The following is a 26,734-nucleotide window of genomic DNA, read 5'->3' on the forward strand; positions in this document are numbered from 1 at the left end:
TTGGCCCGCCCCATAGTTTAATGTCGGGTTCACTTTTCTGGTACATCCCGTCCCGTGGGTTGGCTTGCAGGCCCGCAGACTGGCCCACATTTGTGATGAGTGAAATTTTTTTTTTTGAGCAAAATAAAAACTTTTTATTGTTCATAATAATTGATATTCATTTTCTATCGAAATAATTCTAATTAATTTACCTGATCAAAAACAAGAAAAATAACAACGAATATTATAGTTAAAGTATAATAGTAACATGTTACCTTATAAGACATGTACCAAAAAATACATAAAAAGATATTTTATATTCAAGAACTAAAATCATTATCTTATATACAATGATTATACATAAACATAATAATAATAATAATAATAATAATAATAATAACTTAAAGAAACAACGTGATGAATGATGTGAGAACTAAAAAAATGAGAACATATAATTTTGTAAGCGGACCAGCGAGCCAGCCTGTCCCACTCCACCATTAGCCCACGCGGACTGCAGGCCTATGGGAGACAGACCATTGTAAACCAGCGAATTTAACATTACAATCCATTCAACTTTTTTTTTTTGTGCGGGCTGGCCCGAATTGTTATTCCTAAAAATGACCATTTAACAAGTATTATAAAGATCATAGGAAATAAATATAAAGGTTAAAGAGGTAGTATTTTAAAAAATACAACCTAACGGATTATCTTAAAGAAAACTACATAAATCACCATCACAAACTTATTCATCAAATGAAATTAAAAAATAAAACTACCTGATATCGTATCAAACATAATGATAGTATAATTGTGTTATATAAGTGCTGATTAATTTTTTCAATGGAACGGCAAGCAGTAGAATACGAGAGAGAAGATTAAAAGAAAATAATTAATGTTTTATATGTAAAAGGCGTATATATAGATATACACGTATATGCTATTGACTTCAATGATTGCTCAATGTTTGGTGTCACATTGTCACCAACAAATAAAAAAGGCGTATTTTGCATGTGAAGCACGTATACACTACAACACCACCCACCTCTTTTCATATTTTTATGTATTTTTATTCTTTAACTTGTCGAGTAATATGAATTATTAATTATTCATTGACGAAGAAAATTTCAAAGCCTTCGAGATTAAGAAATCTAAAAATTTGACCGTGAAACAATGCTAATGTAATGATGTTGAATTATTGATAAATTATTTCCAAAATAAATTGTAGATAATTCATGAACAATAATGGTTTTTATTCAATGATGTACACTAGTTGGTGTTGTTAAACATCGAAAATTCAATTTATAATTGTGAAAGATTTGTTCTGAAAGCAATAATGGAAAGACCCCTTTTTGGGTATATGAAAATTCAGAAAACTGAAAACTCAGTTTTTGTCTAGAAACTAAATATCTGAAGTTTAGTTAAAATGAAACACGTAACACGTAACCGCAGAGAAAAGGGACCGACAGAGAAAGAAAAAAAGTCAAAGGTTAAAATGGTCATAAATTTATTTTATTTTATAAAATTCAATTGATAAATAATTAGTTGAAATTAATTTTGAATTTTTTTAATTAACATTATTTTTGTTAATAACTTTAAAGTAATTTTAAACAAAATTTAATGTAAAATATAAATTTAAGTAAATTTAATATTGTTAAAAATATTTAATAAAAATATTAAATTGAATTAAAATATTTATTATTTATTAATTGAATTTGATTTCAATTTTGAAAGGATAAATTTGTTAAATTTTTAAAAAAATTTGATTAAATTGAGACAAAATAAAAATACAATGACTAAATTAAGAATTAGTAAATGACATCTGATGATAATGACACATGTCACTACTACATCACATTGTCACTGTGACACTACGTTATCTTAACACGTGAACAAATTTTAATTTTAAAAAAATCAAAACAAATAAAATCAAATAAATAACAAAAAAAAAATCATGAATTAACACGTAATACATCTTTAACATTGTTAGTACACTATTATCGAAAAGAACCTTACTACATCAACTTTTCCAAAATAGGACCAAATTGAGACAAATAAAAAAAATGGACCAAATTAATATTTACCTACACAAGTGAGGACTAAAAACATAATTTAACCAAAATGAAAACTTAATTATATGAAATGAAAACTGAATTGTATGGTTGGTCGGTATGGTTAAAAGTGGTTGCTCAATCAAGTCAACAAGAACCGATCAAGGAAACTACTTCAAGAAAGGTTGTCAGAGATGTTATCAACTCACTGGTTAGAGCACACCTTTAACTGATTATGGGAAATCACATCTGTCACCACCTTACTCAGTCTCTTAGTTACCGTCAACTTGATTGATAATTAAAAATTTGGGGTCACACAACAAAGTTGTGCGGGAACACCCTCGACAAAGGCATGTTAATATTCTCTGTACCGTTTCTAAATAAGTACGTCGCCTACTCACACCATATAGTCCCTCTCAGGCAACGTAAGTTAGACTGTCCATAGGATTTCAACTTAATCCTTTATACAAATTATGTGTCGATCCGATCAGTCGACCAGATGGTACACCTAAAAGCCAATTAATCACTTAATTAAAATAAATAGGCCAGTAATTAGGATTAAGAAGGATTGAGCCGAGATTAGGTTAACCCTAATCGTTGGTCCATGAAAAAATATTATAAATACAATCAAAGATATGATTATTAAAACTTTTATCTAAATATTAATTACAATATTTATTAGTTAAACCAATCGATCTAGAGACTTTGAAGAACTTGGAAAATATTTAACTAGACATTCATACTTACAAGGAAAAAGAAATAAGAAAATATTTCATTCCTAAAGTTCAAAATGATTTCTTCTTATAAAGGTTGAGAGTTCGTAAAGACTTTTTTTTTTTCAAAACAAAATGTCTTTTTCCGTTCGCACATAGAATATTATATTAATATGAAGATACTTTTATACTTTGAATTAGACACGGAATAAATATAAAATAATTGAAATGTATAGTTTGATATTATCATTTATTTATATTATTTTAAAAAAATTGTTTTTCAAAACTTATTTATATTGATTTTAGTTCTAAATTATAAGCGCCACTTGTCAAGTAAATGAGAATATTAATGCTGAGATGTTGATGTACAAATGATTACAAATATAAAATAAAAGGTCAAAAATTCATTTATGTTACAAACAATACATCAATTTATATCTCAAAATAAATTAACCTAAACTCAAGGATACACATGCTACAATAAGTTTAATAATAATAAAAGGAAACAATATATAGATTTATTCTTCGTGATAGTTTTCTCAGTAAGGTAAGAAATTAAAACTAAAAATGGTAAAACATATCGATATACGCTCATTTGATGACACGAGTTGCAACATCCATGTACCCTAAACTATATATATATATATATATATATATATATATATATATATATATATATATATATATATATATATATATTAATGTTTTAACAAAAGAAAACATGTTAAACCAATTTCATAGTAATTTATTAGCACAATAAAATATTAACTTGTTTGTAAGAGTCAACTCATATTCAATCTAGTTCATAAAGGTTAGGAACACAAGATCGAGGACATAATATTGAATGGACCAAAAACATATATTGATAATAGATAAGATAACATACTACTAAAAAAATTGAATTAAATTCTTTTAAACACTATACACCCAAATAAAGTGAGAACTCATTTATATAATGTATGTTAACCCTCTACTTTATTGTAGGTGACATTAATTGTCCTGTGACAAAGGTCAAGTGGACTGAGCCACAATCGAATCGTGATGCTTTGATTGTTATACTCTTAAGTATAAAGAATTGCACATCGACTAATGGTTATAGCTTTTGGCCTAGTGGTAAACATCCTTACCATTGGTTTTAAAGCCAAAGTCATGATCCTGATGGGCAATTATTAACGGAGACATTTTTAAAATTTTAATTTCAATTATTATATCATATCTAATTTTTCATTTTTTTCTATGTGTAGGTGAATGTTGTTGTAAAATTTTAGTAATGTGTAATTGTTTAGTTTTTATATAATTATTTGAATTTTCTCTAGTTGTTATTTGATAATTTAATTTGAGATTTATATTACTATAATATTTTTTTTAATATTTTACATCATGAAAAGAAAAAAAGAGTATATTATTTTAATATTGAATATATTCCTTTGGTGTGATTTTTAAAATATTTTATAAAAATTATTTAATTGATATTTAGAACATTAAAAAGATGAGTATGAGTATAGATATAAGAATATACATGTTACCCGATTAAATAAAATGAGAATAAGTCAAAAGTTATATATCCACTTAGTTTGAAAATGAGAATGAGTCATCCATAATTAGAATTATTGATCCTATACCAAAAAATATCTACAATATGTAAAGTGAAAAAATATAAATCATAATATGAACATATATTTCATCATAACACAACTAAGAAGAAAGTAGTTCTTATTCAAACACCTACCATTATCTCTCACACAAAATACAATTAATGAATATAGAGAGAATTTCAATTCGATATGCAACAATTTAACTTTTCCAGTTACCTGAAAATGAAAATCTCAATTATCATAATAACTATCATACAAAAAAAAAAGTCATAGCTATTAAACTAAATCCAACTCCAAAATTCATCATCAAAAATATAAAAAATAAATTATCTTAACTCCAAGTCAAATCCAACAAGTTGAATTTTAACACATAAAATTCAAATCCGATCATAGAAATTGTGATTGTCAAACTAACGATGTTATTACTTAATTAAAATACCATATATTCATATATACACTAGTACAGGAAGGACTTTTGGCAGCAGTTATTTTTGTCATTTTGTCTCGGTTCTAGAACCGAGGCATATTAGGCTAGGCCAAAAAGGTTAGCTTTTTGCCTCGGGTCTCAATCGAAGCAGAAGCTTCATATTCTGCCTCGGTTCTGCTGAGAACCGAGGCCATATGTGCCTCTCTGCATTTTCAACATCCCATCTTCTCCACCAAAAACCCTAGGTAGCCACCATGGTTCCACCACAACTCCATCAACCACCGCCACATCTGAAACTCAGAACCAAAGATCCGCAACCACTATAATTTTCTCCTTCATCGTAAGAGCAATTTGTGAATCGTGCCACCACCATGGAACCCCCATGTTCTTCATACACGAAAATGTGAACATCACATTTGCATAAATACAAACAAAAATCAACCATCTGCAGCAAATCACAAACCCTAAATCGCGTCTCCTCCCCCAAATCGCAAAACCACCTCTGTCGCAACGACAAGTTTCTTCACGCTGCCGCCACCTACACGTCTCGCCACCATCAATGACAAATCTCCATCCACGCATCTGCAACACAACATAATGATGCCCACTTTGCGAGCCCCAAATCACACTTCGCTAAGCCAGAACACAAATGAGCCAAACGTCAAGTAGTCGCAAGTGGTCGGAGTGCAACAGTAGCAGTGGAGGTGGGTGGTTGAGAGAGAACGCACACGCGAGGAAGAAGAAGAAAAAAAGTGATTCGCGATTTTTGAACCCTAACGAACCTTTTGGCCTCGGTTCAATTTTTAACCGAGGCATAAAACAGTTTATGGTAGCGATTCAATTCCAACCGAGGCCAAATATCACTGCTGTAGTGACATTTTTGAAATATTAGCCAACTTTTAGGCTTCGAGTCTTCAAAACTGAGGCATATAAGACCTTTTGGCACCGATTTTCTAATGAACCGAAGCATAAAAGTTGGAAAAAATTGCAAAAGTGCCACCGTACCATTTTATGCTTCAGTTAAACGATAACCGAGGTCTATAATATGAGTTAAAAGGCCAAAACTGCACTAGTAATATATATATATATATATATATATATATATATATATATTATTATTTTTTATCATCAAATTTCATATACAAACACTTTCCTAAACATGCAAACAATACAAGAACCGATCATAAAAAAAAATCATGTAAACAAAATTTTAACTGCTAAAATACCTTCTCTCCACTAATATTTTTAGGACAAATTTATATTTTAAAAATGAAAGAAAAATTATTTCATAGTCTTAAAAGAAAAAATGATAACTTTATGATAAAAAGTTTAAGTAGTTATTTTTTTAATTTTCAAACTTTATATCTATTTACAAAATAAAAATAATATATATTTTTTTAATTGAAACTCGTCTTCCAACAGGATTAATCATGAATTTATGTGAGTACGAGGAGCAAGTCTACCTCACTCTATGTTTCTTTGGCCAGGTCGCTAGAGCTAATTAAATGTTATAAATAAAAAAAATATTATTATAAGTGAAAAGATATTTATTATTTGTAAATAATTTGAGGGAAAAAAAAACATTGGTGAAAGTGAAGGACAGAAAGTGGAGAGGCACGTGATGAGTGGGTTTTGGCCAATTGGATGCATCAGAGGTGTTTAGGGAGTGGGGTCGTGCCAGCCAAGCAATGTCCCATATTTTACTCTTTATTAACATATCATGTCACCATTTTATATATATCAATCATTTTAAATAATTTTACTATTTCCAAAATATACTTTTATTTTCATCATTTTCACAACTCAAAAATTAATCTCTGTACAAATTTTAACTTCAAATTTATTTTTTATAAGAAGATATTTAAAAATCAATTAGTTTATGATTAACTTTATTTTATTTTCTTTTTAACCACGTACATTCTTCATAATTTTCCTGTACGAGATGTTAGTTATCTTGATATAATTTTTTAAAATAATTTCATCTGTTCTATTTTGCAAAATTAATTATTTGTTTTAAATCATAATTTTAATCGTTGGATTAAATATATTTGTCCGTTTAAAAACAAATATAAGGAGTTATATTTTGTTTTTAAAGTAAATTATACAATATTTTATTCCTGTGTTTTATGAAAATAATATAAAATATTTTTTTTCTAATAAATGTGACTTTTCATGTGACAAATAAAATTTTACTTATAATCTACTCTCTGCATTTCTTGAACGTTGAGATACAATTTTCTATAATTTAAGTTAGGAATAATATATATATATTTTTATAATAATTAGCAATGAAAAATATAAATGTTTATGTTTCAATATTTTATTTTACTCTTTTACGTTGTCTTTTTATTTCCGATATTTAAAAATTTAGATAGAACTGAACATTGAAAATTTTAAGTTGGGAAAACATTATGATATTTCAAAATACAAAAACATTAAAAAAAGAATTTATAATGCAATTACAACATTGGAAGTTGACTTTTGCATTAACTTTTTCAAATTACACCTATAAGAAGACTTTTAATCAGTTCAATATATGAATTTTTTTTTACTGATTTTAAACTCTAGAGAAAATGAATATCTCATTAAATTAAAATGTTAAATTCTGTTATAAATATGAAATGAGAATTATTGTTGTTGTGATTGGTTGCAGGAAACATTAGTGATGTTAATAATTAAAATGTATACATATATTTTAGTACTGTGTTTGGATTTGAGAAATTATTGTATGAGGTATCTGTGAGTGGGTGGTGGTGGAAGCCACGCCACAGAAAATGCAGTATACAAAAAAGTGCTTCTCACCCATCAATCATCATCATGCAAATTCAATAATATCATTCATTTCTATTACACCTCTTTCTTCTTAGTGCTCTCTGCTTGTTGCATTCTTTCTTTTTCCATTTTAATCCACAACATTGCACTGTTATGTTTTCTCACTTGTTTTTCTTACAAACCTTCTTCTTTCAGATCCTTTCAATTTTTACTATTTTATTAAAAAATTTAAATGTTGTTAATAGTTTCAAATATTACTTACATTATTCGATAATTACTATGTAAAATATTATTTTAAAGGATGCTATATAACAAAAGGTAAAAAAAGAAAACTAAGGAAGAAAAGATACTATGAGAAAATTTCAAAAGATTCCTTTCCAAACAATGTCTAGGCAAACTTTTCCAGTTGTAAATTGAGTTTTGACTTAAATTTTAAACCAGTGCAGAGTTCTTGCCAATAAATTTCTTCGAAAAATTTCTTTACATTCTTTTTTTTTTAAGAAATGGTTTTAATTAAGTTCTAAAAATGCTAATGTAATAAATAAATATTTTACTTCTTCTTACATGTTTTTATTTTTTTTACAGTTTTACTCTTTCTAATTTGTCTGCTAAAATAAGCAATGCTATCATTTTATAATGCACGTATTAATTATTATTATTTCCTTCACTTTTCTTTTCATAAATTAGTAATAAATGATCAATCTCCACAACTATATATTTATTGGGAATGTGAAACTATTTTAGTAAAATTGTATAATACACACCTCTCTGTATATATTAATATTTTTCTTAATTCACGTATAAGTCTTAATCGGTAAATAAATTAGAGAGGAGATAATATATTACTAGCATAATAGCCTGTAATCAAAATAGGAAAAAAAAAAAAAAAGCGCAGTAAAAGAATATACGCCAGCAACATGAAACCTATTAACATTTCATCACTAGTTAGAAAACTACATTTACAACACGTAATTCATTGAAAATTCTATAATAGGAGTAATAAGTTTACAAATATAAAAATGTATCAATTTTACTAATTTGATATTACTTATAATAACGCAACTCATTGATAATACTTATATGTAATATTTATATATTAATCTTTGAGTAGATGGATTTAAGAAAGAGACGTGTAGATGAATTTGAGAGAATTTTAGAGTGAATTGTGTGTTACTTTTTCTTAAAAGAGAGTTAGAGGTAATAATAAGTAAATTAGGAAGTAGAGTTTGTAAGAGTTTATGAGTAATTTGATTAATCCGATAATTAAAAAAGATGTTTTAACATAAATAATAAGTAGATTATTATATTGTCCTTTATGTAATAAGTAGTATAAATTAATATTTGTATGAATTGGTTCCAACTCATATGGGATCAGATCCCTTCTCCTAACGCCATGCCTGGATCGATTACAACAACACTTGGATCATATGCCTCTTAAGTGGTTCCAACAACACACGAATTAGATCCCTCTTAAGTGGATTGGTTCCACACGTAATTGGATTGTATTCAACTTTGTTTATTTTCTTTCCCCTTCTAGACCTCATGAACAACCACTTCATATATCGATTTCAACTCTATTATTCACCATTAGGATCTTCTCGGTGCACTTCTCATCTCATTATATCAAACATGCACACACAAGAATAAAATAGACTTTGCTCAATTAATCCTCTTAAATCTACTTAGGCGTGATTGTAAAAGTTGTACATCTCGCAAATCATTGTTTTTAATCGCTGATGATTCATCATAACATAATAATTACCTCTTAATCCATCTTTCTATTCTCTTTCAAACAACAAATACACTCAAATGAACACAACTTAAATATAAAAAAAATTAATAATATATATTACTATAGAAAATATAATCATCTTTAATCATTTTTGCTCACAAATTCTCTCATCTTATTTTTTTTACTCTATTAAACATAAAAAAAATGTTTATATATGAGTTTCACTCACGTTATTCAAAATTCAGTCACATTACATCTCAGAAATTGCTGGACCAAATCCCATGAAAACAGACATCACGGTAATGTAATAAAAGATTTGACATTAATTAAAGTTAAAATATTGACAAAACATGAGTAAACAAGATAAAAAAAACTAAAATGCATTGAAGAAAAATTGCATTATTTGAGAGGTGTTTCTGATCAACCGAGGAGGAGAGCATGAATGCATATTTGATGGTTGATAGAAAGCATAATGATGAGACAGTGGAATTGAAGGGAAGATTTTCCATTATGAATGAAAAGACGTCATAAATAGTGTGGTGAGGAAGTGAAATGAAACACAGAAAATACATTACTTTATGCTCTCTTCTGCATCCAAATGGTCAAACATCATTTATGTTCATAAATAGACAAGGCAACCCCTCCAACCACGAGACGCAGATTACAGTTTTGCACTTTCAATTAAAAATGTGGCATCTCTGCATGCTCATACCTAGCTGTCACTGTGTCACAACACACTCCTGAATGCACCACTAAATGCTGCAATAAATACTGTGTTTAGTTCAAATCAACGAGGCAAAAAAATATTTATTCACTGTACAAACAAATTATTTCTTTTACAGAATGCATTACTTATTTTTGAATGCCACTTCCCATATAAGTGATTTCTTTTTAACTATATTTTAAATGGAAGGATAATGAAAGTTTTATTTTTCTCTCAAAACTAAGAGATCGATAATATATTATTAGCCTTATGTTTTAAGAAAGTAGATGCATATGCATCCTAACTCCTAATAAATATGTCACAAATCATAACAACCATTATCAACACAAAATGTTAATATTTTAATGTACTTGCAGAGATAGTGAGTGGTAGCAAACAACACTCTTACAAAAATTATACGAATTTGGATACAATCAAATGTCGGAATGGTGTATAAGCAGAACAGAGAGAAAGAGCAAAATTAAATTTCTAATTTAAATAGAAGAATACGAAAAAAAAAATCAGTCACGTTGTTTACGTTTAACTTCTGAATTTGAAAAATCCAGCTTATGACAGCAAAAAAATATTTGGCACGTAGCTACGCACTGAATATCCATCTGTTCTTGTGGTTGTATATCGTGGATGCAAAATTTTAGTGCTTCTTCGTCGTTACCAATTCAAATACAATACGAATAAGTATATTTAATTTTTTTCTAACAATATAATCTTTTTTTTCCAAAAATCAAATCGTTTCATATGCAATTGTTTTTTTTAATAATTAGAAGTTTAACAGGGAGCGTGTAAGAGCGTTTTGGACGCGTGAATTGTATTTTGTATCTTTAAATAGGAACACGCATTGGAAGAGTATTTTGTAAAATTGTGAAAAATGACATAGATGACAAAAGAAAAAAATAAGAAAAATAAAGAAATAAAAGGAAAAAAAAATTCCTTGCTTAACAGCAGCTGCCAATGTGTTAAAACCAGACACGTCCTCTTCCCTTTTTTTTGTCAGAAAGAAAAAAAAAAAGAGAAACAGAGAGAGAAATGGAGACAGAGACAGTGATGAATGAATGAAAAATGAATCTGGTATAAGTAAGTCATAGATTTCTTTTTCTCAGAACTCCACCTCTCTCTCTTTCTCTCTCTGGAACTTCACTCCATCAAGGTTCCAGAGAAAACCGCGTACTCTTTAAAACGCACCAACAGAAGAAAGAAAGAAAGAAAGAAAGAAAAACGCAGAACTCAAGAACATCCCAAGAAATTCCAGCAATGCCGTTTTTTCTTTAAGACCCTTTCATTTTCTTCCATCAAGAACCCGTTTTGCCACCGACCCATTACTCCAATGCTTCCCCTTCGCCTGAGCGCCGTCGTTTCTTCCCTCATTCTCTGCTTCCTCTTCCCCCCGTTCTTCTGTCTCGGAATCCGCTCTTTTCCGACCGCCGAGGACGGCGGCGCGTTCTTCCACTACGCGGAGGCACCGGAGTACCGAAATGGGGCGGGCTGCCCAGCTCCCTCAACCCACACCGCTATCCCCTCGTGCGACCCGTCTCTGGTCCACATCGCCATGACCCTCGACTCCGGCTACCTCCGCGGCTCCATCGCCGCCGTGCACTCCGTTCTCCGCCACTCCTCGTGCCCGGAAAGCGTGTTCTTCCACTTCGTCGCGGCGGAGTTCGACCCGGCAAGCCCGCGGGTCCTGACCCGTCTCGTTCGGTCCATCTTCCCTTCTTTGAACTTCAAAGTCTACATCTTTAGAGAAGACACGGTGATTAACCTAATCTCGTCTTCAATCAGACTGGCCTTGGAAAACCCGTTGAACTACGCGCGCAACTACCTCGGCGACATGCTGGACGCGTGCGTGGACCGCGTGATCTACCTGGACTCCGACGTGGTGGTGGTCGACGACGTGAGGAAGCTGTGGCGCGTGCCGCTCACGGACGCGCGCGTGATCGGTGCGCCGGAGTATTGCCACGCGAACTTCACGAAGTACTTCACCGAGGAGTTCTGGAACGACCCTTTACTCTCTCGCGTGTTCTCTTCTCGAAAGCCTTGTTATTTCAACACTGGGGTGATGGTGATGGATTTGGTGCGGTGGAGGGAGGGGAACTACAGGAAGAGGATTGAGAACTGGATGGAACTGCAGAGGAAAAAGAGGATTTATGATTTGGGTTCTCTGCCTCCTTTTTTGCTTGTTTTTGCAGGGAATGTTGAAGCCATTGATCATAGATGGAACCAGCATGGGCTTGGTGGGGACAACGTTAATGGGGTGTGCAGGTCTCTGCATCCCGGTCCTGTTAGTTTGTTACATTGGAGTGGAAAGGGGAAGCCATGGGTGAGGCTTGATGAGAAGAAACCATGTCCTTTGGATCGTCTTTGGGAGCCTTATGATTTGTACAAACCCAAACAAACGAGGGATAGGGTGAGAGATCAGAACTGGGGGTTCTCTTCTTCTATTTTGGTTGGCTATGCTCATGATTTGTTGTGATGATGATGATGAAGAAGAAGAAGATGATGATGATGATGGTGATTCTTTGGTACATTTGTTGTTCAGAGATTCTTTGTTAGCAGTGTACAGAACAGATTGAGTAGAAGAGATTGATTGGGGTTCTTCATTCTTTATGTAGAATTTCTCTCTTTTCTTAAGACGTTTTTTAAAATTCTTGTGCTTTACAAAGTATGAAATTTCGATTCTTTTCTCTGCTGGTGGAGGGTTCCATTGGAACGATTTTGGTGGGTGGGTTCAGTTCCTTGTATGGGACCATTGATTGTATGTGCGAAACCAAGTGCAGAATAACAGACAGTTGTTCATTGTTTTATTTGGATTCAGTTTCTATCACCCTTTTGTTTCCTTTCCTACCTGACAATTTCACATTCAATGGTGCGGTGAGGTTGAACAATCTGGTGTTGAACACGTACCAAAGTTAAACTTTGCTCTTCATTGACATTTTCGAACACCGTAAAATATGAAAAATTGTCGAATTATCTGGTGTGTAAAGCAAAATTCCAGATTAGGATAAATATAGGTAGAGTGAATAAATGAAAAGACAAAGCGGAAGGCACATTGGCACTTGTCATGTTATGATTGAGAATTGATCACGGAATGACTATGAATTAAGGCTAATAAAGGGCGAAACAAAGTGCACATGAAAGGGTGTTTGTTTAAAGTGGTGGTTGGTTCGCTCACGGTTGTTTCCTTTGCCATGAGGAAACTGAAATCATCGTAGTTTTCACTTATCAGCAACTTTAGACCCCACAAAACAGCTAATGCTATTTGGAAAGTTCTTGGCGTAAGGATTAATCATTGCAGTTTCATCTTGACTCGCAATTTTCGTCACAGGCGTCATTTCACACAGTCTTCTCAAGACTTCCATGAGAATCCAAGGAACGCATTCGTAGGAATTGGTATAAGAATAACACTATTATTGGTTTATACTTTATACCATTATGCCACTTTTTTTTCATTTTTCTTTAATTTCCATTGTATATGCCATTTGTCCAACATGAAGTCATGCCTTGCTGTTCTGGTTTACCAAAGTTGACCACATGAGGTGTACCGTTACAATGTCTGTTTCAAATGAAATTAACAAATTTCGCGTTTGCTTACTCAATTAAACTATTGGGAAAATGCGGTCATTCTTAATATTCTTAGTGCTAATTGTCAATTGCATTATTTGCAACATGTCGTCTAACAGAAAAGAGTTCCATAAAAAATGATCCAGGAACAAAAAGTTAAACAGTTGTTGCAGAGGTATAAAAAGAATTGGAGTTTGCCAGAGCCATGTATTTCCTCAATTGAAATCTTAATGCCAAACTGTGTTTTTTTTTTCCCTATTTTATTCGGATATAAAAATAAGAAAAATGTCACATTGAAAGCACTATTAGCCTAATGTGCTACCAGAACATGATGTATAGAAGGAACAAACATTAAAATTCGGAGTACAAAACATGTTGGCAACTGCCAATTGCATTGCTTGCGTCATGTCTGCAGAAAAAAATGACATCAAAGGACTATGATTGAGGAACAGAAAGGTGAAGAAGATACTGTAGTAGTATAAACAGAAGTAACTTTTGCTATAGAAACATTGATATCATAAGGGGTTTGAATTTATACACTCCTTTTTCATCAACCTTGCAAAAAAGGTGCCAGCTATATGAACCGTGTCAACAAATTAAAAACAGGAAAAAAAAAAGGACAAATCATACTTCTCACTCCACAATAATATTCAATACATGACTCTCAGATCAGCCATCTGATTTTAATTTGATTATTAAACATGTAATGTTGTAACATGACTGTTTCGATGTCTTTTTCTGTTCATTTTAAATATGTGAATCTAACACCATGTTCCCACCTAGAATCCCAAGCAAAATGCAATAAGAAATTAAGGATATTATTAGTGACAATAACTGGATCACCTCCATCACCAGCATAATCAATTAATCATCCCCCAAGGTTTCTACGAATTGTTTCTACTTCTCTGCCAGTAATTTGGAAACCCTTCTTGAGAATTTCATCAAAAATTTCAGGCTTGCTGGCAAATGTTGCAAGTGATGCTATTTGAGTACCTGGGTTCTGGCTATTTAAACCAGAAAGCGCTAGTGCTGGTTCCCTTAACGCATTGTTGGACAAGAAATGTATCAGGCCCTTTGGGAACACAAAAGACTCACCGGGCTTCAGGTTCTGGGTAAACACACGGTTATTTGTGTCAATAAAGCCCACAAGAAGCTGGCCCTTGAGGCAAGTGACCACTTCGGAGGCCCGCGGGTGGGAGTGAGGTGGCACGATCCCATTCGCCGCTATATCAACCCGGGCCAACACCAGGCCCAATGTGTTAAGCCCAGGAAGATTAACAGTGTTGGTGGCTATGACACTGAAGCCAAATATGTTACTAGTGTTACCACTCTTAGACAAAGCAGAAGTCACAAAATTCGACGCTGTAACTTTATCTGGGTTGATACAGGGCACCCCATTAAGGAAAAATTCACCTTTGTTATCAGCAACACAGTAATCTTGAAGCGGGTCAGGGTCGGGTCTGGATTGGCCCAATAGAAGGAATAGGGTGAAGAAAAGTAATTGAAAATAGTTTCTCATTTTTGCTAGAATTGAAGAAACAAGTGAAAGGAGAATTTTTTTGATGTGTTACATTGTAACTTGCATAAGCAAAATTGTATATAAATAGTTGTAGAAGAGAAAGAGAGAGAAGGTGGTTGATGTTGATATTGATTTAACTTCCATGTGTGTTGTGGGGTGTGGTGATTGAGTAGCTTAAGAGCATAGGGTGAGGGAAACAAAGGCAAAACTTAAAGTAAGTGTGATCAATTCAAATTAAGCCACACACAAGAGGTGATGTGTACCTTCTATTTGACTGAAAATGATTTTTGATTAACTACTATGTTTACCATTCCCAGGCCAAGTCCATTCTTTATTTGGGCTTGGGCCCAATTTAGATCACGATATGCAAATCTAACGGTGTCGTTTGAGGTAGTAGGGACTGATACGGCATCGTTTTGTGTTCTTATTTGAGGGTGTAGGGGGGTAGGACCTTATATTATATGGTTATATAGTTTTAGTTCAGCCGATTCAATCATGGTCCACATGTAGCCCAAATGCTATACATATTATAATAAATTTTGAGACTCGTCACATGCAAACTTTCCACACGCGGCGTGAGAGTTTTAGGTTGTGGCGATGTGGGCCTTCCTTCCTTGCCTTACATTGCTGCTTGATCTCATCCATGTATCTAATCTAATCTAATCATCACTGCATTGGGGTTAATGGGTCTCTTTCTTTGAACCATCTAGTATAGAGATATTCGTTAGTTTAGTGGGAGCAAGGAAAAAAAAATTAAGTGTGGTTGTGACTTGACTTGTGATCTCCTTGTTTTATTATTCAGTGCATGGTCACTTGTTTAGTTGAAGCTATATGATTTGAGTAATTATTTGCTAAAAAGGGTATAGTTTCTTTTTGTTCCTTTTTTTTTTTAACCTTTGTACAAGGTTCTCCCTTCATCATTCTATGTCCTTTCGTTGTGTTGTGATTCAACGTTGTGTTGTGAAGTCTAATCCAAATTGATTCAACGTTGGCCCTCACTGGAAAGCAGTGGTACTTATTGGCGTTAAAAGTTACCAAGTTGTGATTTAGAAATATCGAGTAACTTTGCACTTTGCACTTTGCTCTAAGTTTTGCTTTTGGGATTGGATTTTTTTATTTTTATGATTGGGTTTTTGGTGTTGGGAGTTTCCTGAAGTGCCACAAGCAGACAAAGGGTGTTGTTACTGTAGACAAGTGAAGTAGAATTTGATGTGAAGGAAAAAAAAGAAGAGTATTCTCTCACTCCAAATCCACATGCACATGTTCCTGCTATTCCCCTTTCTCATCATTTGCTGCAAATTATTTTAGACTCTTCTTTTTTTGTCCCATTGGGAGGACTCTTACTCCTGGTCTTTTCAGTGAGATATCCAGGAATGGTTATTCCCCAATTGCTTGTTTACAGGTCGTATAGTGCATAGCTTCTGTGGCGAAGTAGTAATTTACTTCCATTGGTGAATTTCTTGTGGATGCAACAGTGTTTGAAGATAAGGTAAACACGTTTGTCATTAAGGTTCTTTCAGATTAGAAGTTGATTATTTTTGTATTATTGTTGCAAATCTGTCTTGCTCTCTGCTTGGATCACATCCAAATTTATGATTGTTGAAATCCTGTGCTGTTTATGGTGGTGGTTGTGAGTTGTCTTTGTGTTGGTTGTCTGCAATTATGCACAAAAGTTTTTGTTTTTTTCCCTGATATTGAAGCAGATGGGAGAAAGTGCCGCTTCCAATCCTTCTTTGCAAGTGTCTGTTTCATTTGGGAGATTTGAGAACGATTCCTTGTCTTGGGAGAGATGGTCCTCTTTCTCTCCTAACAAGTACTTAGAAGAAGTTGAGAAGTGTGCCACACCTGGATCAGTGGCTCAGAAAAAAGCCTACTTTGAAGCCCATTACAAGAAGATTGCTGCCCGGAAAGCCGAATTGCTGGCTCAGGAGAAGCAGAAGGAGAATGATTCTTTCAGATCAGAAGAACAAGATGAAATAGATCTGGGTGGCAACACTGATGTACAACTTGATAAATCCGACACTCAAGGTTTCGATGAAGGAGTTACACAAGAAACCAGTTCTGTTGCTGAGATCCATAGGACCCATGTTAATGATTCTGAGGAGGAAGTTGCAGTTTCAAGAGATTACGAAAGTTCGCCGGTTGAGATGGAGAACAAGGAAGTGGAAAGTATATCACATGGTTCCTTCCAGATGGATGAACCTGAAGATGTATGCGTGAAACAAGAAGAAAGTCCTAACATTGAAGATGAAGATGTGAAGGAAATTTCCCACGTTGTGTACAAGGACACAGCAAAGGCTTCAGAAGTTGAAGCAAAAGATGTGAAATTGGTTCAACCAAAGGAATCTAAGGTTTGATTCAATTCATATATCCATCAGATTCATGTTCTTTATTAAGGGTTGGCAATCTGGTTACCCTGGTTTTAATTTCTCTCCCTCTTATTTGGACAGGTTACCTCTGTGAACAAGGGTAGCCATGCAGCCAAGACAAAGAAGAAACCAATGCTACATACTTCTAAGGCATCCCAGATTTCCACACCAAAAAGTTCAAAGCCTGCATCAACTCCTACCAAAACAGTAACACCTGCTTCTTCAACTAAAAAGGGAAGTTCTCCATCTTTGTCTAGGAGGCAAATTACTTCTAGTGGGGAGAGCAGAAAATTTGCTAACAAACCTTTGCACATGTCTCTGAGTTTGGCTCCAAGTAATCCTGAGCCAGCTCCTCAAGCTACCATGAGGAGATCTTTAATCATGGAGAAAATGGGGGATAAGGACATAGTCAAACGAGCATTTAAGACATTCCAGAACAGCTTCAACCAGCCAAAAGCTTCTGGTGAAGACAAATCTTTGATAAAGAAGCAGGTAATTGGAAATCTTTATGCACTACTGTTCATCATTGACAAATGTTTTTTATACAGTGCAAATAGTACTACACAACTGTAGAAAATCATATTGATTTAAAAATGTTTTTCTCTTTATTTCCTGTGCAGGTTCCTTCAAGAGGGACCGTGTCAAAGGTTCCAACATCTACGGCTTTGAGGAAAGAAAATGGACGGTAAAATTTTTAATCTGCACTGATAATGAGTTTTCATTGCACAAGTTTCTTTTTCTTTTGTATATTTCATAGTCCTTTTCTCTTTGTCTCTTTCATCCTACTGGTGCGCTCAAGATTACCATTTGATGAGGTCATGTTTTTGTTGGTAGCTTTCTTTGGGAGAATTTTAAGCAAGGAAACAACCGATATTGTAGAATACAGGAGGAAACGTAGCGAGTTATTGTTATGCAAATTGATTCAAAAATATTTTATAACTTGTGATTTTGTCCAACACATCTGTTGTAATTTTAATTAAACCTTTTCCTTAAGTTGAAAATTTCTGTATATGACCCTCTCGAAATTATTTGTGAATAGGCCAACTAAGGTTGAGAGTGCGGATAAAAGTGGAAATGCTGTACGAACTTCTTTTGGCCCAAAAAGTGATATCAGAGCAGAGAAAGGAAAAGAGGTAGGACTAGCTCTTGGTTTTTCCCTATTACATTTCAGTGCCTATAACATGGAATATTCATAAGATTATGAGAATTCAACCTTTTCACTTTCTATTTCTTAATCAGTCTTCAAGAAAAATAGAGGAAAAATCTAATGCTAGAGAAGTAGAAAGAATGCGTCTTCAATCAAAAGTAAAGGTAAACGCCCTCTTTCATGCTCCAAAATGTTTTTCTAGAAATGACTAGCAGTTCCTACATTCCCTCTTGCTAATGGTAAGTGTGTCTGCATATATCTACTGTACTAGGAAAAATGCTAGAAACACCCTCTTTGAATATATTCCCTGGTGTTAACTGCTGTTAACCTTGTGAGTGCTACTTATTAAATAAACTTCACTTATGTTATAAGTTCATTGTTTTTAAGAAAATTTAACTAATTTTAAAGTATGTGTTAAACTGTTTATTCCAACACTCATGATACTTAGGTATTCTAATATGTATAATAGGTGATATGAGGTTATTAATAAAAAATGGACATTACTATTTTTCATCTATAAATGGCTTTCTGAACTCTGTATGCATCAAACGCAGGAGGAAAAAAAAGAGGCAGAGATTAAAAGGTTAAAACATAATGTCAAAGGCACATCCACACCAGCTTTTTACCGTGGTCAAAAAGTAGTAAAAAGTCGTCCAGAAAAGGTACAAGTTGTACATTTTATCCGAGATATGTACCCTACATAAATTGTAGTTTATACTTGTCTGCTGAATGTTTCTTAAATTCTTACCTTCGTTTTCACTTTGGGGGTAATAACTGATAATTTATTTTCTTTATATTTAATACTGTAAAGCAATTTGTAAAACAGCTTCTATTGATTGCATTCTGTTTCTGGAGACACAACTTAAATTACTTAAACAATAAAGCTTAACTTTGAATTGAAGTAAGCTGAAACTTGTGTTCCTCAAGTTATAATTACTGGAGTCTGGTGATTGTTGACAAGAAAGGGAGATCTATGTGACCTAGTTGTTTTGTTATTCTGTAAGAATGAACCTGTTTCTTGCCAAATGAGCAATGTGGTTGATGGAGATGATAATATAAGTTCTTTTTACAATATACATTCCGTTAACTGTTATTTGTAATTTCAGGGTGATGCTAAAAGTAAAAGTTAGAATCCTTGGTGTCCCCACAAGTGATAAAGGTGAAGAAGAAGGAGAAAAGAGGTTAAATACACCAGTGTATCAGGTAGACCTGTATGTTCAGTGGAAATGTTTGTGGAAACAGCTCAATGCTGTGATATTCATGTTTGGTAAGCAACAGTGGAGCTTATGAACATTGTGAGGAGTAGGAGGAAGGAGTAGGCATCATTTATTGATGATAATTTTCTTCCTTGCACCCCTCGTAGGCATTATGTTGATTAGGAAATAATATTGTATAATGTAATGTAAGAAATGCAAATATCTATTGTCATTGGTTGCATTATTATTCTGCTTCTCTACCCGTCCTATGTGGGTGATTGATATGGTTTTTAACATGTTGTAGACCATGTATCTCTAAGAAGCTAAGGTGATATAAAAGTTGTCTAAAGTTCAACTCGCCTATCTCCCCCATTCACATGCAATGATGCAAGACTTTGTTACATTGGGAAACATGATTGAAGAATTTTCAGAACCAAGGAACAAGACTAATTAAGTGGGTTACACAAAGCAGATTAATTTCAGTATCAAGTTTGACATATGTTCTCTCCAATATACACTAATCAGAAATAAATATTGCTGGATGTGCTACCTATACGAGGAAGAATTCTTATGCTAGCAACTTGAAATTTTGAACTTGTACAATAGCCTCTATCTCTCTCTCTCTCTCTCTCTCTCTCTCTCTCTCTCTCTCTCTATATATATATATATATATATATATATATATATATATATATATATATATATATATACTTTTTGTCTTTTGTTTTTTTTATTATCCTTTCTTTTTCTTCCCTTTATTTTGTAGTTAGAGTATACAAGAAAAATCCTGTGTAACTGCGTACGGTTATGGAGATGTGGGATAATGCTTTTGCATGTACACAAATGCATACATAAAAAGAGAAGTACAATTATCACTGAAAAGTTAAAAGGCACACAACATTTATAATACATAGGAAACTTGCTAAAAAAAACTTGCAGAAATAATTGTATGCGGGAATTCAATTTATGAATGTTTTCTGACGCAAACAGAGAGCTATGCAGCCAAGATAGTAATGTCAAATTTGTCGTGTATTATGTTAAAATAAAATCATTGATGACACGAATTCATTTGTCTATCCTAACGTTGCTCTATTAGTTCATGCGCACGATCAGTTTACTTTTTGGGCAATGCTAAGTCAGCTTCTTTGGTGTCATACCTCAGATAAATAAAATAAAACCCATTAGTTGAACATTCAAATACAATAGAAAATGAGAAGAAACGGAGCACGTTATGAACTTCTGGATGATAACAAAAAGAATCCAAGATCTGTGTATATACATGAGACTTAAAATGCTCAAGAACAATAGTTCTCTGTACAAGTGACACGGTTAAAATTTGGAAAATTGTTAACACTACAAGAATGTTTTAGCTTCTGAATTTGACAGACAAACTGGCTCTAACAATGCCCTCATAGTATTTTCAAACCTCCATTGGTTAGCACTTTGCAACACAAGATCCTCCGCCACAAACTGGGAGTGATGTTATCATTTTGAACTGGGTTTTAGCACTTCAGCTCCATTATGTAAATGGTCCCAAAGATCAGGTTGCATGTGTTCGCAAATCCTAGATTTCGATGACATGCAATGTTAAACCTCCAAAGTCCTTTGTGCTGGTTCCTGTGCAGACTATTACAGTGTTAGACTTAATTTACCTTAGGCGTCTTCCTCTTCTGCATGTTACGAGCAATCTCAATGCATGCTTGATCAACCATTCCCAGAAAATCTTTAACTATGACGAATAGATAAAGAGGGTGTTCTGCACTATCTTTTGAAGCTCCTCCTTGATAATAATCTGTTGTTTTTTTCACAATTTGCATCACCCTTGTTTGCTCTTCCCTCACTAATCTCAATTCTTCCTCAGCATTTTCAAGAAAACGGTTCATTTCTCTCACAAAGTTCCCTCCCTTGTCATTTCCACACTGGGAAACAAGTTCTCTAATCTGAACAATCCTGGCCGAGAGTGCTGAGATTGAACCAACAAAAGCGTTGTAATCTGTAACGGCAGCTTTCTTCACGTTGGAAAACTCAGAACTGATCCCTCCCACAACTGGCAATCCTAGTGTTATGTATTCCTTCTGTCTTTGTTCATTTGAAGCAGAAGAGTTTTGAGAGTCATCACTGTAGTTACTGTTCCTGCTGCTACTACGACTCAAACTGTGGCTGCGGTTGAGAACAGCACGTTTTCCTTCAGAACGAACAACTTCTTCAACCACAAAGTGAAGCAATGTGGTTTTTCCATCAGTGCTCTTGACATCGGAGAGCTTTCTTAGAGAAGCCATGTTGAAAGCTTGAGCATTACCCCTCTGAGTTCCTGCATTCATGCGATTTCCAGCCTTAAGCACTGCTTCAAGAAGTTTCACAAAGATTCCGTGGTTTCGAAGCTCCTTGCACCCCATCTCAAGGTTCTGCAGAAACTCCTTGATTTCTAGAATCTCGGAGTCATAATTCAACCTGAATAGCAAGGCATTCAATCGCTTAAAAGCTGAAGGAACAGCTTTGAGGATGTGACGTAGGAAAGTTTCGGCTTCAGCAAGTTTTGAAGGGTCTCCTTCATAGGCAAGTACAAGTGATTGCTCTTCTTCTGTTGGGGCTACTCTACCAAGCTTTTCAATGGTTTCTATATTAAGGCCTTGACCATCAATGAGTGCTTCGATAATCTCTTTACGAGAAACTGTCAGAGATTTCAAAACAATTGCAATGTTTTGTGATTTTCTTGGGTCAAGAAGGAAGGCATTTGAGGATGGAGCCAAAGCATCCTTGCTAGAACTCGTTGAGTTATTTTCTTTGGGGGCATTATCATTCCGGTTGGTGGCGACTACCCCGAAGAGAGCTTCCATAAGATCATCATCAACCCTGTAGTTTAATAAATCATCAACCAATGCTAAAATGGAGGAATCAAAATTTAGATAATTACAAAATCTAGTTTACTAGGATTATACCTGAAAGAACCACGGTCCATTTTGTCCCACACCATAGAGTGATCAAGGTTGGTATTCACCTTATCCCAATGTAATGGCTTAAGTTTCACCTCTGGAGAAGTTTCTCCTTGCTTACTTGTGGTACCTGTTGTTCTTTCAATAGGATTCGGTGGCGGTTTTGATGAAGACTTCAAACCATTTGCCTTTGGCGGAGGAGGTGGTGGTGCTGGACTCTTTCTAGGAGGGATTGGAGGAGGAGGTGGAGGAGGAGGAGCTGCTACAGCAGAGTTCATGTTTTTTGGAATTGGAGGAGGAGGAGGAGGTGCTGGTGCTGGTATTGGAGCTTCATTATTTTTATCAGGTACTTTTGGAGGGGCCAATGGTGTTGCAGAATTTGTAATGTTTGGAATTGATGAGAAAAAAGTGGAGATTGGTTTTGGTGATGAAGGGGTAAAGGAAGGAGAAGATGGTTGTGTAGGAGAGCCTCCAAGTGATGAAGGAACAGTGGGAGGAGGAGCAGGAGGTGGAATTCTCATGATTGTGTAGGACTCTTCTGGAAGAAATATGTTCATGTGAGAAGTTGAAGATTTGTCTCTAAGAAGAGGAGTTTCTTGAATGGATTCATTTCTCTTCCCTGGATTTCCCTCATGATCATCATCTTCTTTACCTTTGTGACCATCCAACACCTCCCTTTGGAAATCCTTTTGTGGTATCTTCTTACCTTCAAGTTTTCTCCAATAAACCACATCCAAACCATCCTCATCAACGATCAGTCCCTTCACGTTTCCTTCCATTCTCTGAAACACCTCCACCTGAGGTGCAACATGATGCCTTTCTACAGCAGAAGCAGTGTTCTTTGTTGCCTCCTTTCTCTTCCTTGTTCTGAAGCACCTTCTAACCAAGAAGAAAACCAAACCAGAAACAACAAGAGTGCTTGCTGCAGTGGCAGCCACTGCTGTTCCCACCTTACTGTTTGATGAAGAGGCTTTTGTTGCAGATGATGGTGGTGATGCCTGTGGCTGAGAAGGTTGGATTGGGAGGGGTGGTTCTGAAGTTTGGATTGGATAAAATGTTTCAATATTCTGAGGATTATTGTTCTCACAATAGCAGGTTGGTATCACAAAGCCTTGCAAAACAACAAGGCTCACAACAAGAACAAACATCATGTTCAAATGTTCAAAGACACGGATTCTGAGGAACAAAGATTACAAATACAAAAGCTATTGTACTGTTTCTACAAGATGGCCATTGCAAGTTTTGTCCTTCATTGTCTTGCGCTATTGGTTTTGCTAGCTGAAAATTTCAACACAAGTAAAGACGTTAAATATAATATCAACCTTCCATGTGCATTCCAATTTCACATTGCAATGACCAACATGACCCTACCCTTGAAACGACCAAACATTGCAGTTTAGGATGGTTTAGTCATTTAGCAACTCCATTAAAGATTTGGTCGTGCTTTCAAATGGAAACTGATTTACAAAGTCAAAACATTGTTATTGAGGTACAGGTTTGAAGTGGCACAATGATGATTCAAAGGGTTTTTCAAATGACATAAATGTCGTGTAGTACAGCAATCTTACAAGGTCTGACTTGGGCTTTTTTGTAGAAACGTGATTTTGAAATTGTAGCAGCCTTCGATAAAGTATTGATTTAAAAGCTTAAAAATAAGAAGAAATACCAATTCCACTGTAAAGGGTTTAGCTGCAGGATTAGTTGACTTAAGAGGCTTACCAAATTTGGTTGACTTAATGGTCTTGCTAAGGCCAACCCCGCGTTGAATATTCAGTATTCAAGAGAGTGGCCTAACATTAAGGTGCAGTGGTTCAACAATGTAAATAGGGTCATATATATTCTTTTAATCTCTAAAATGATTTTAAGAATAAAATCATGATAAGAGTATGAGATCCTACCGTAAACAATGCCTTAGATATTGTAATTCACCCAAATAGAATTAAATTGGTAAATGTAATATAATAATTAATATATTACAAATAAATTTGGCTTCCTAAAAACATTAAATACCATTTTTCTTAAATATAATATGTAACCAGATTATCATTTATAAAATTAATTGATTGAATTTTATATTTTTTTGGTATCTGTAAATTTATTAAAAATGTCTTAATTAATATGTTTGAAATATTTATTTTGAAGATATATTTCAGCGCCTAAGTTTGTCAGAAATAATAAAATTAATAAAGGACTAAGATATGGTTACACAAGAGTGAAAAAAGTAGTGAAATTAAACTTTTAATTTTTTTAAGAATAAAAATTTAATCAAATCTAACAGATTAATTGTTTTCATATCCTCTTAATTATAATGTATATCAAATTTCACATAATTTCTTTCTTTTTATATAGATACGTTATCTAGTTATAAATATTTAAGTATTTTCAAATATCATATTATACTTAAAATCAAGTGATGTACTTATAAATAATTTTGAAATTCTATGAAACTTTATATACATGATCTAATTAATAAGAATATGAAACTCAAACGATGGATTACTTAAATTTGCATTCGACAAAAAAATTGAAGAGATAATTTAACTAACTTTTACATACAGTGTATACAAATTTGATACTAAAGTATGGAACATATTATTTAACTTACAATTTTTAGAGGAGATAATTGTCTTTTCACTTATCAAATTATTATTTCTTATTAGGTTTAAAATTTACTTCTAACTAGAAAAGAATTATAAAGAAAACCATACATTGTTTAAAATATTTACACTATCATCAAACTAGAAATATTTTTTTAATATGATTTTTGAGGCAGTTACGTTAAAATCCAATAAACTTATCATTACATGGTAGTTTGTAATTGAATTACAAGGGTGACTTAGAGTGTATACACACTTATAATAGTTTTAGAGTTCCATACTTAACCCTTTAACCCCCTTAACCCCAAAGTTCCTCTTTGAAAGTCTAAGTGTTACATTTTTTTTAGAATCAGATATCATAACAATTTGTATTATTTAGACTATGATAGGAGAAACAACAACCCAACAATCAAAAAAATCAATATGCACCATAAATAATTTCTCCAAATTTACTAGAATATGTGTGGAACAATAATAATATAAAATGACAACAATAATCATAAAATATAACACTAAAATTTAGATCAATCAAATTCTACTAACATCAAATATAGGTATCAAATATAGGTATAAGAAAGTTAAATCAAAAGTACAAATAAGAATCTCTAACAAGCCGATGCATCGAACAATGATGCTCTCAAATAAGAACAAAAGAAAGAGAAATATAGGGAAATAGTGTAAGATTGATTCCTCTAACCACACATGTCTAATTGACCATCACAATTATCAAAATAAAGAATCATATGTCACGAACCTGTTGTGTCATTTTACTTGAGAGTTTGGTGAATATGTCAACACATTTTTTTCTCTCTTCTCTCTTTCAAAGGTTGTAATTTTTATACACTTTCTTTACATAAAAAAAACCCTTATGCATTCAGGTTAAGTGAAAAAAAAACCCTAACTTAGTTAGACTTTTTAAACTTTTTTTATTTAAATAATTGAATATTTAATTTTAAGTTGAAATTAATTTTTTTTATTTGATTCAAATCTTATCTTAATAACCACACACTTAAACAAGCAATTCCATAATAAAATGATAATTTATCATTTCAATGCTACGGATGAGAATAAGGAATTTAATAATACATCATAATAACTTTTAATTTTAAGGATTCACAATTTTTAAATATATATTATGCAAATTCATGAATGTGATTTGCATTGCTTTAGAACTTTACAAAATTTCCAAAAATATGAATAATAATATCTCTAACATCTTGTTAGGTATTACTAAGCAAAGTTGTTTGAAACTTCTTCAAAGAATCACATTATTTTTTTCTAAATGATTTATTTAAACTAATAAGATTTTTGGATCTTAGAATATTTCTCAAAATTCTACACGATGCTTCAAAACAATACTTATTTGACATTGATGTGTCATTCCAAATTATTAACTTTTGGGTTTGCAAAAATTGAGTTATGTTACTTCCA

At 33.2% G+C, this 26,734-nt stretch overlaps 4 protein-coding genes across 5 annotated transcripts; 2 read left to right on the forward strand and 2 right to left on the reverse strand.

Moving 5' to 3' along the window:
- The first annotated feature begins 10,969 nt into the window (after positions 1–10,969).
- Positions 10,970–12,795, forward strand: LOC114173386 (probable galacturonosyltransferase-like 9). Its single transcript, XM_028057748.1, has one exon. It carries the CDS (start codon positions 11,312–11,314, stop codon positions 12,452–12,454), a length of 1,143 nt encoding a protein of 380 aa, XP_027913549.1. The 5' UTR covers positions 10,970–11,311; the 3' UTR covers positions 12,455–12,795.
- A 1,391-nt stretch (positions 12,796–14,186) lies between these two features.
- LOC114173387 (germin-like protein subfamily 1 member 1) lies at positions 14,187–15,127 on the reverse strand. The gene has a single exon (XM_028057749.1). It carries the CDS (start codon positions 15,059–15,061, stop codon positions 14,411–14,413), a length of 651 nt encoding a protein of 216 aa, XP_027913550.1. The 5' UTR covers positions 15,062–15,127; the 3' UTR covers positions 14,187–14,410.
- A 646-nt stretch (positions 15,128–15,773) lies between these two features.
- Positions 15,774–20,373, forward strand: LOC114173660 (protein WVD2-like 7). 2 transcript variants are annotated; one of them, XM_028058166.1, is made up of 9 exons: positions 15,774–15,921; positions 16,464–16,550; positions 16,765–17,412; positions 17,512–17,922; positions 18,051–18,115; positions 18,470–18,563; positions 18,670–18,741; positions 19,132–19,239; positions 19,684–20,373. In XM_028058166.1, exons 3-9 carry the CDS (start codon positions 16,765–16,767, stop codon positions 19,705–19,707), a joined length of 1,422 nt encoding a protein of 473 aa, XP_027913967.1. In that variant the 5' UTR covers positions 15,774–15,921; positions 16,464–16,550; the 3' UTR covers positions 19,708–20,373. The 2 variants fall into 2 exon arrangements, with proteins under 2 accessions (XP_027913967.1, XP_027913968.1); XM_028058167.1 differs by lacking the exon at positions 15,774–15,921 and having other exon boundaries at positions 16,299–16,550; positions 16,762–17,412.
- Positions 20,374–20,983: 610 nt separating this feature from the next.
- Positions 20,984–23,975, reverse strand: LOC114169422 (formin-like protein 8). The gene is made up of 2 exons (XM_028054565.1): positions 22,713–23,975; positions 20,984–22,626 (listed from the first exon to the last, which is right to left on the reverse strand). Exons 1-2 carry the CDS (start codon positions 23,855–23,857, stop codon positions 21,417–21,419), a joined length of 2,355 nt encoding a protein of 784 aa, XP_027910366.1. The 5' UTR covers positions 23,858–23,975; the 3' UTR covers positions 20,984–21,416.
- Between the last annotated feature and the right edge of the window lie 2,759 nt (positions 23,976–26,734).

Source organism: Vigna unguiculata, chromosome 2 (genome assembly GCF_004118075.2).
Source record: "Vigna unguiculata cultivar IT97K-499-35 chromosome 2, ASM411807v1, whole genome shotgun sequence".
Lineage (NCBI taxonomy): Eukaryota > Viridiplantae > Streptophyta > Magnoliopsida > Fabales > Fabaceae > Vigna > Vigna unguiculata.

Coding starts and splice junctions, on each gene's coding strand:
- LOC114173386 (XM_028057748.1), top strand. CDS start 11,312: ATGCTTCCCCTTCGCCTGAGCGCCGTCGTTTCTTCCCTCATTCTCTGC.
- LOC114173387 (XM_028057749.1), bottom strand. CDS start 15,061: ATGAGAAACTATTTTCAATTACTTTTCTTCACCCTATTCCTTCTATTG.
- LOC114173660 (XM_028058166.1), top strand. CDS start 16,765: ATGGGAGAAAGTGCCGCTTCCAATCCTTCTTTGCAAGTGTCTGTTTCA. Junction 18,564..18,669: donor GAGCAGAGAAAGGAAAAGAG/GTAGGACTAGCT, acceptor TTTCTTAATCAG/TCTTCAAGAAAAATAGAGGA. Junction 19,240..19,683: donor TAAAAAGTCGTCCAGAAAAG/GTACAAGTTGTA, acceptor TTGTAATTTCAG/GGTGATGCTAAAAGTAAAAG.
- LOC114169422 (XM_028054565.1), bottom strand. CDS start 23,857: ATGATGTTTGTTCTTGTTGTGAGCCTTGTTGTTTTGCAAGGCTTTGTG. Junction 22,627..22,712: donor ATGGACCGTGGTTCTTTCAG/GTATAATCCTAG, acceptor ATTAAACTACAG/GGTTGATGATGATCTTATGG.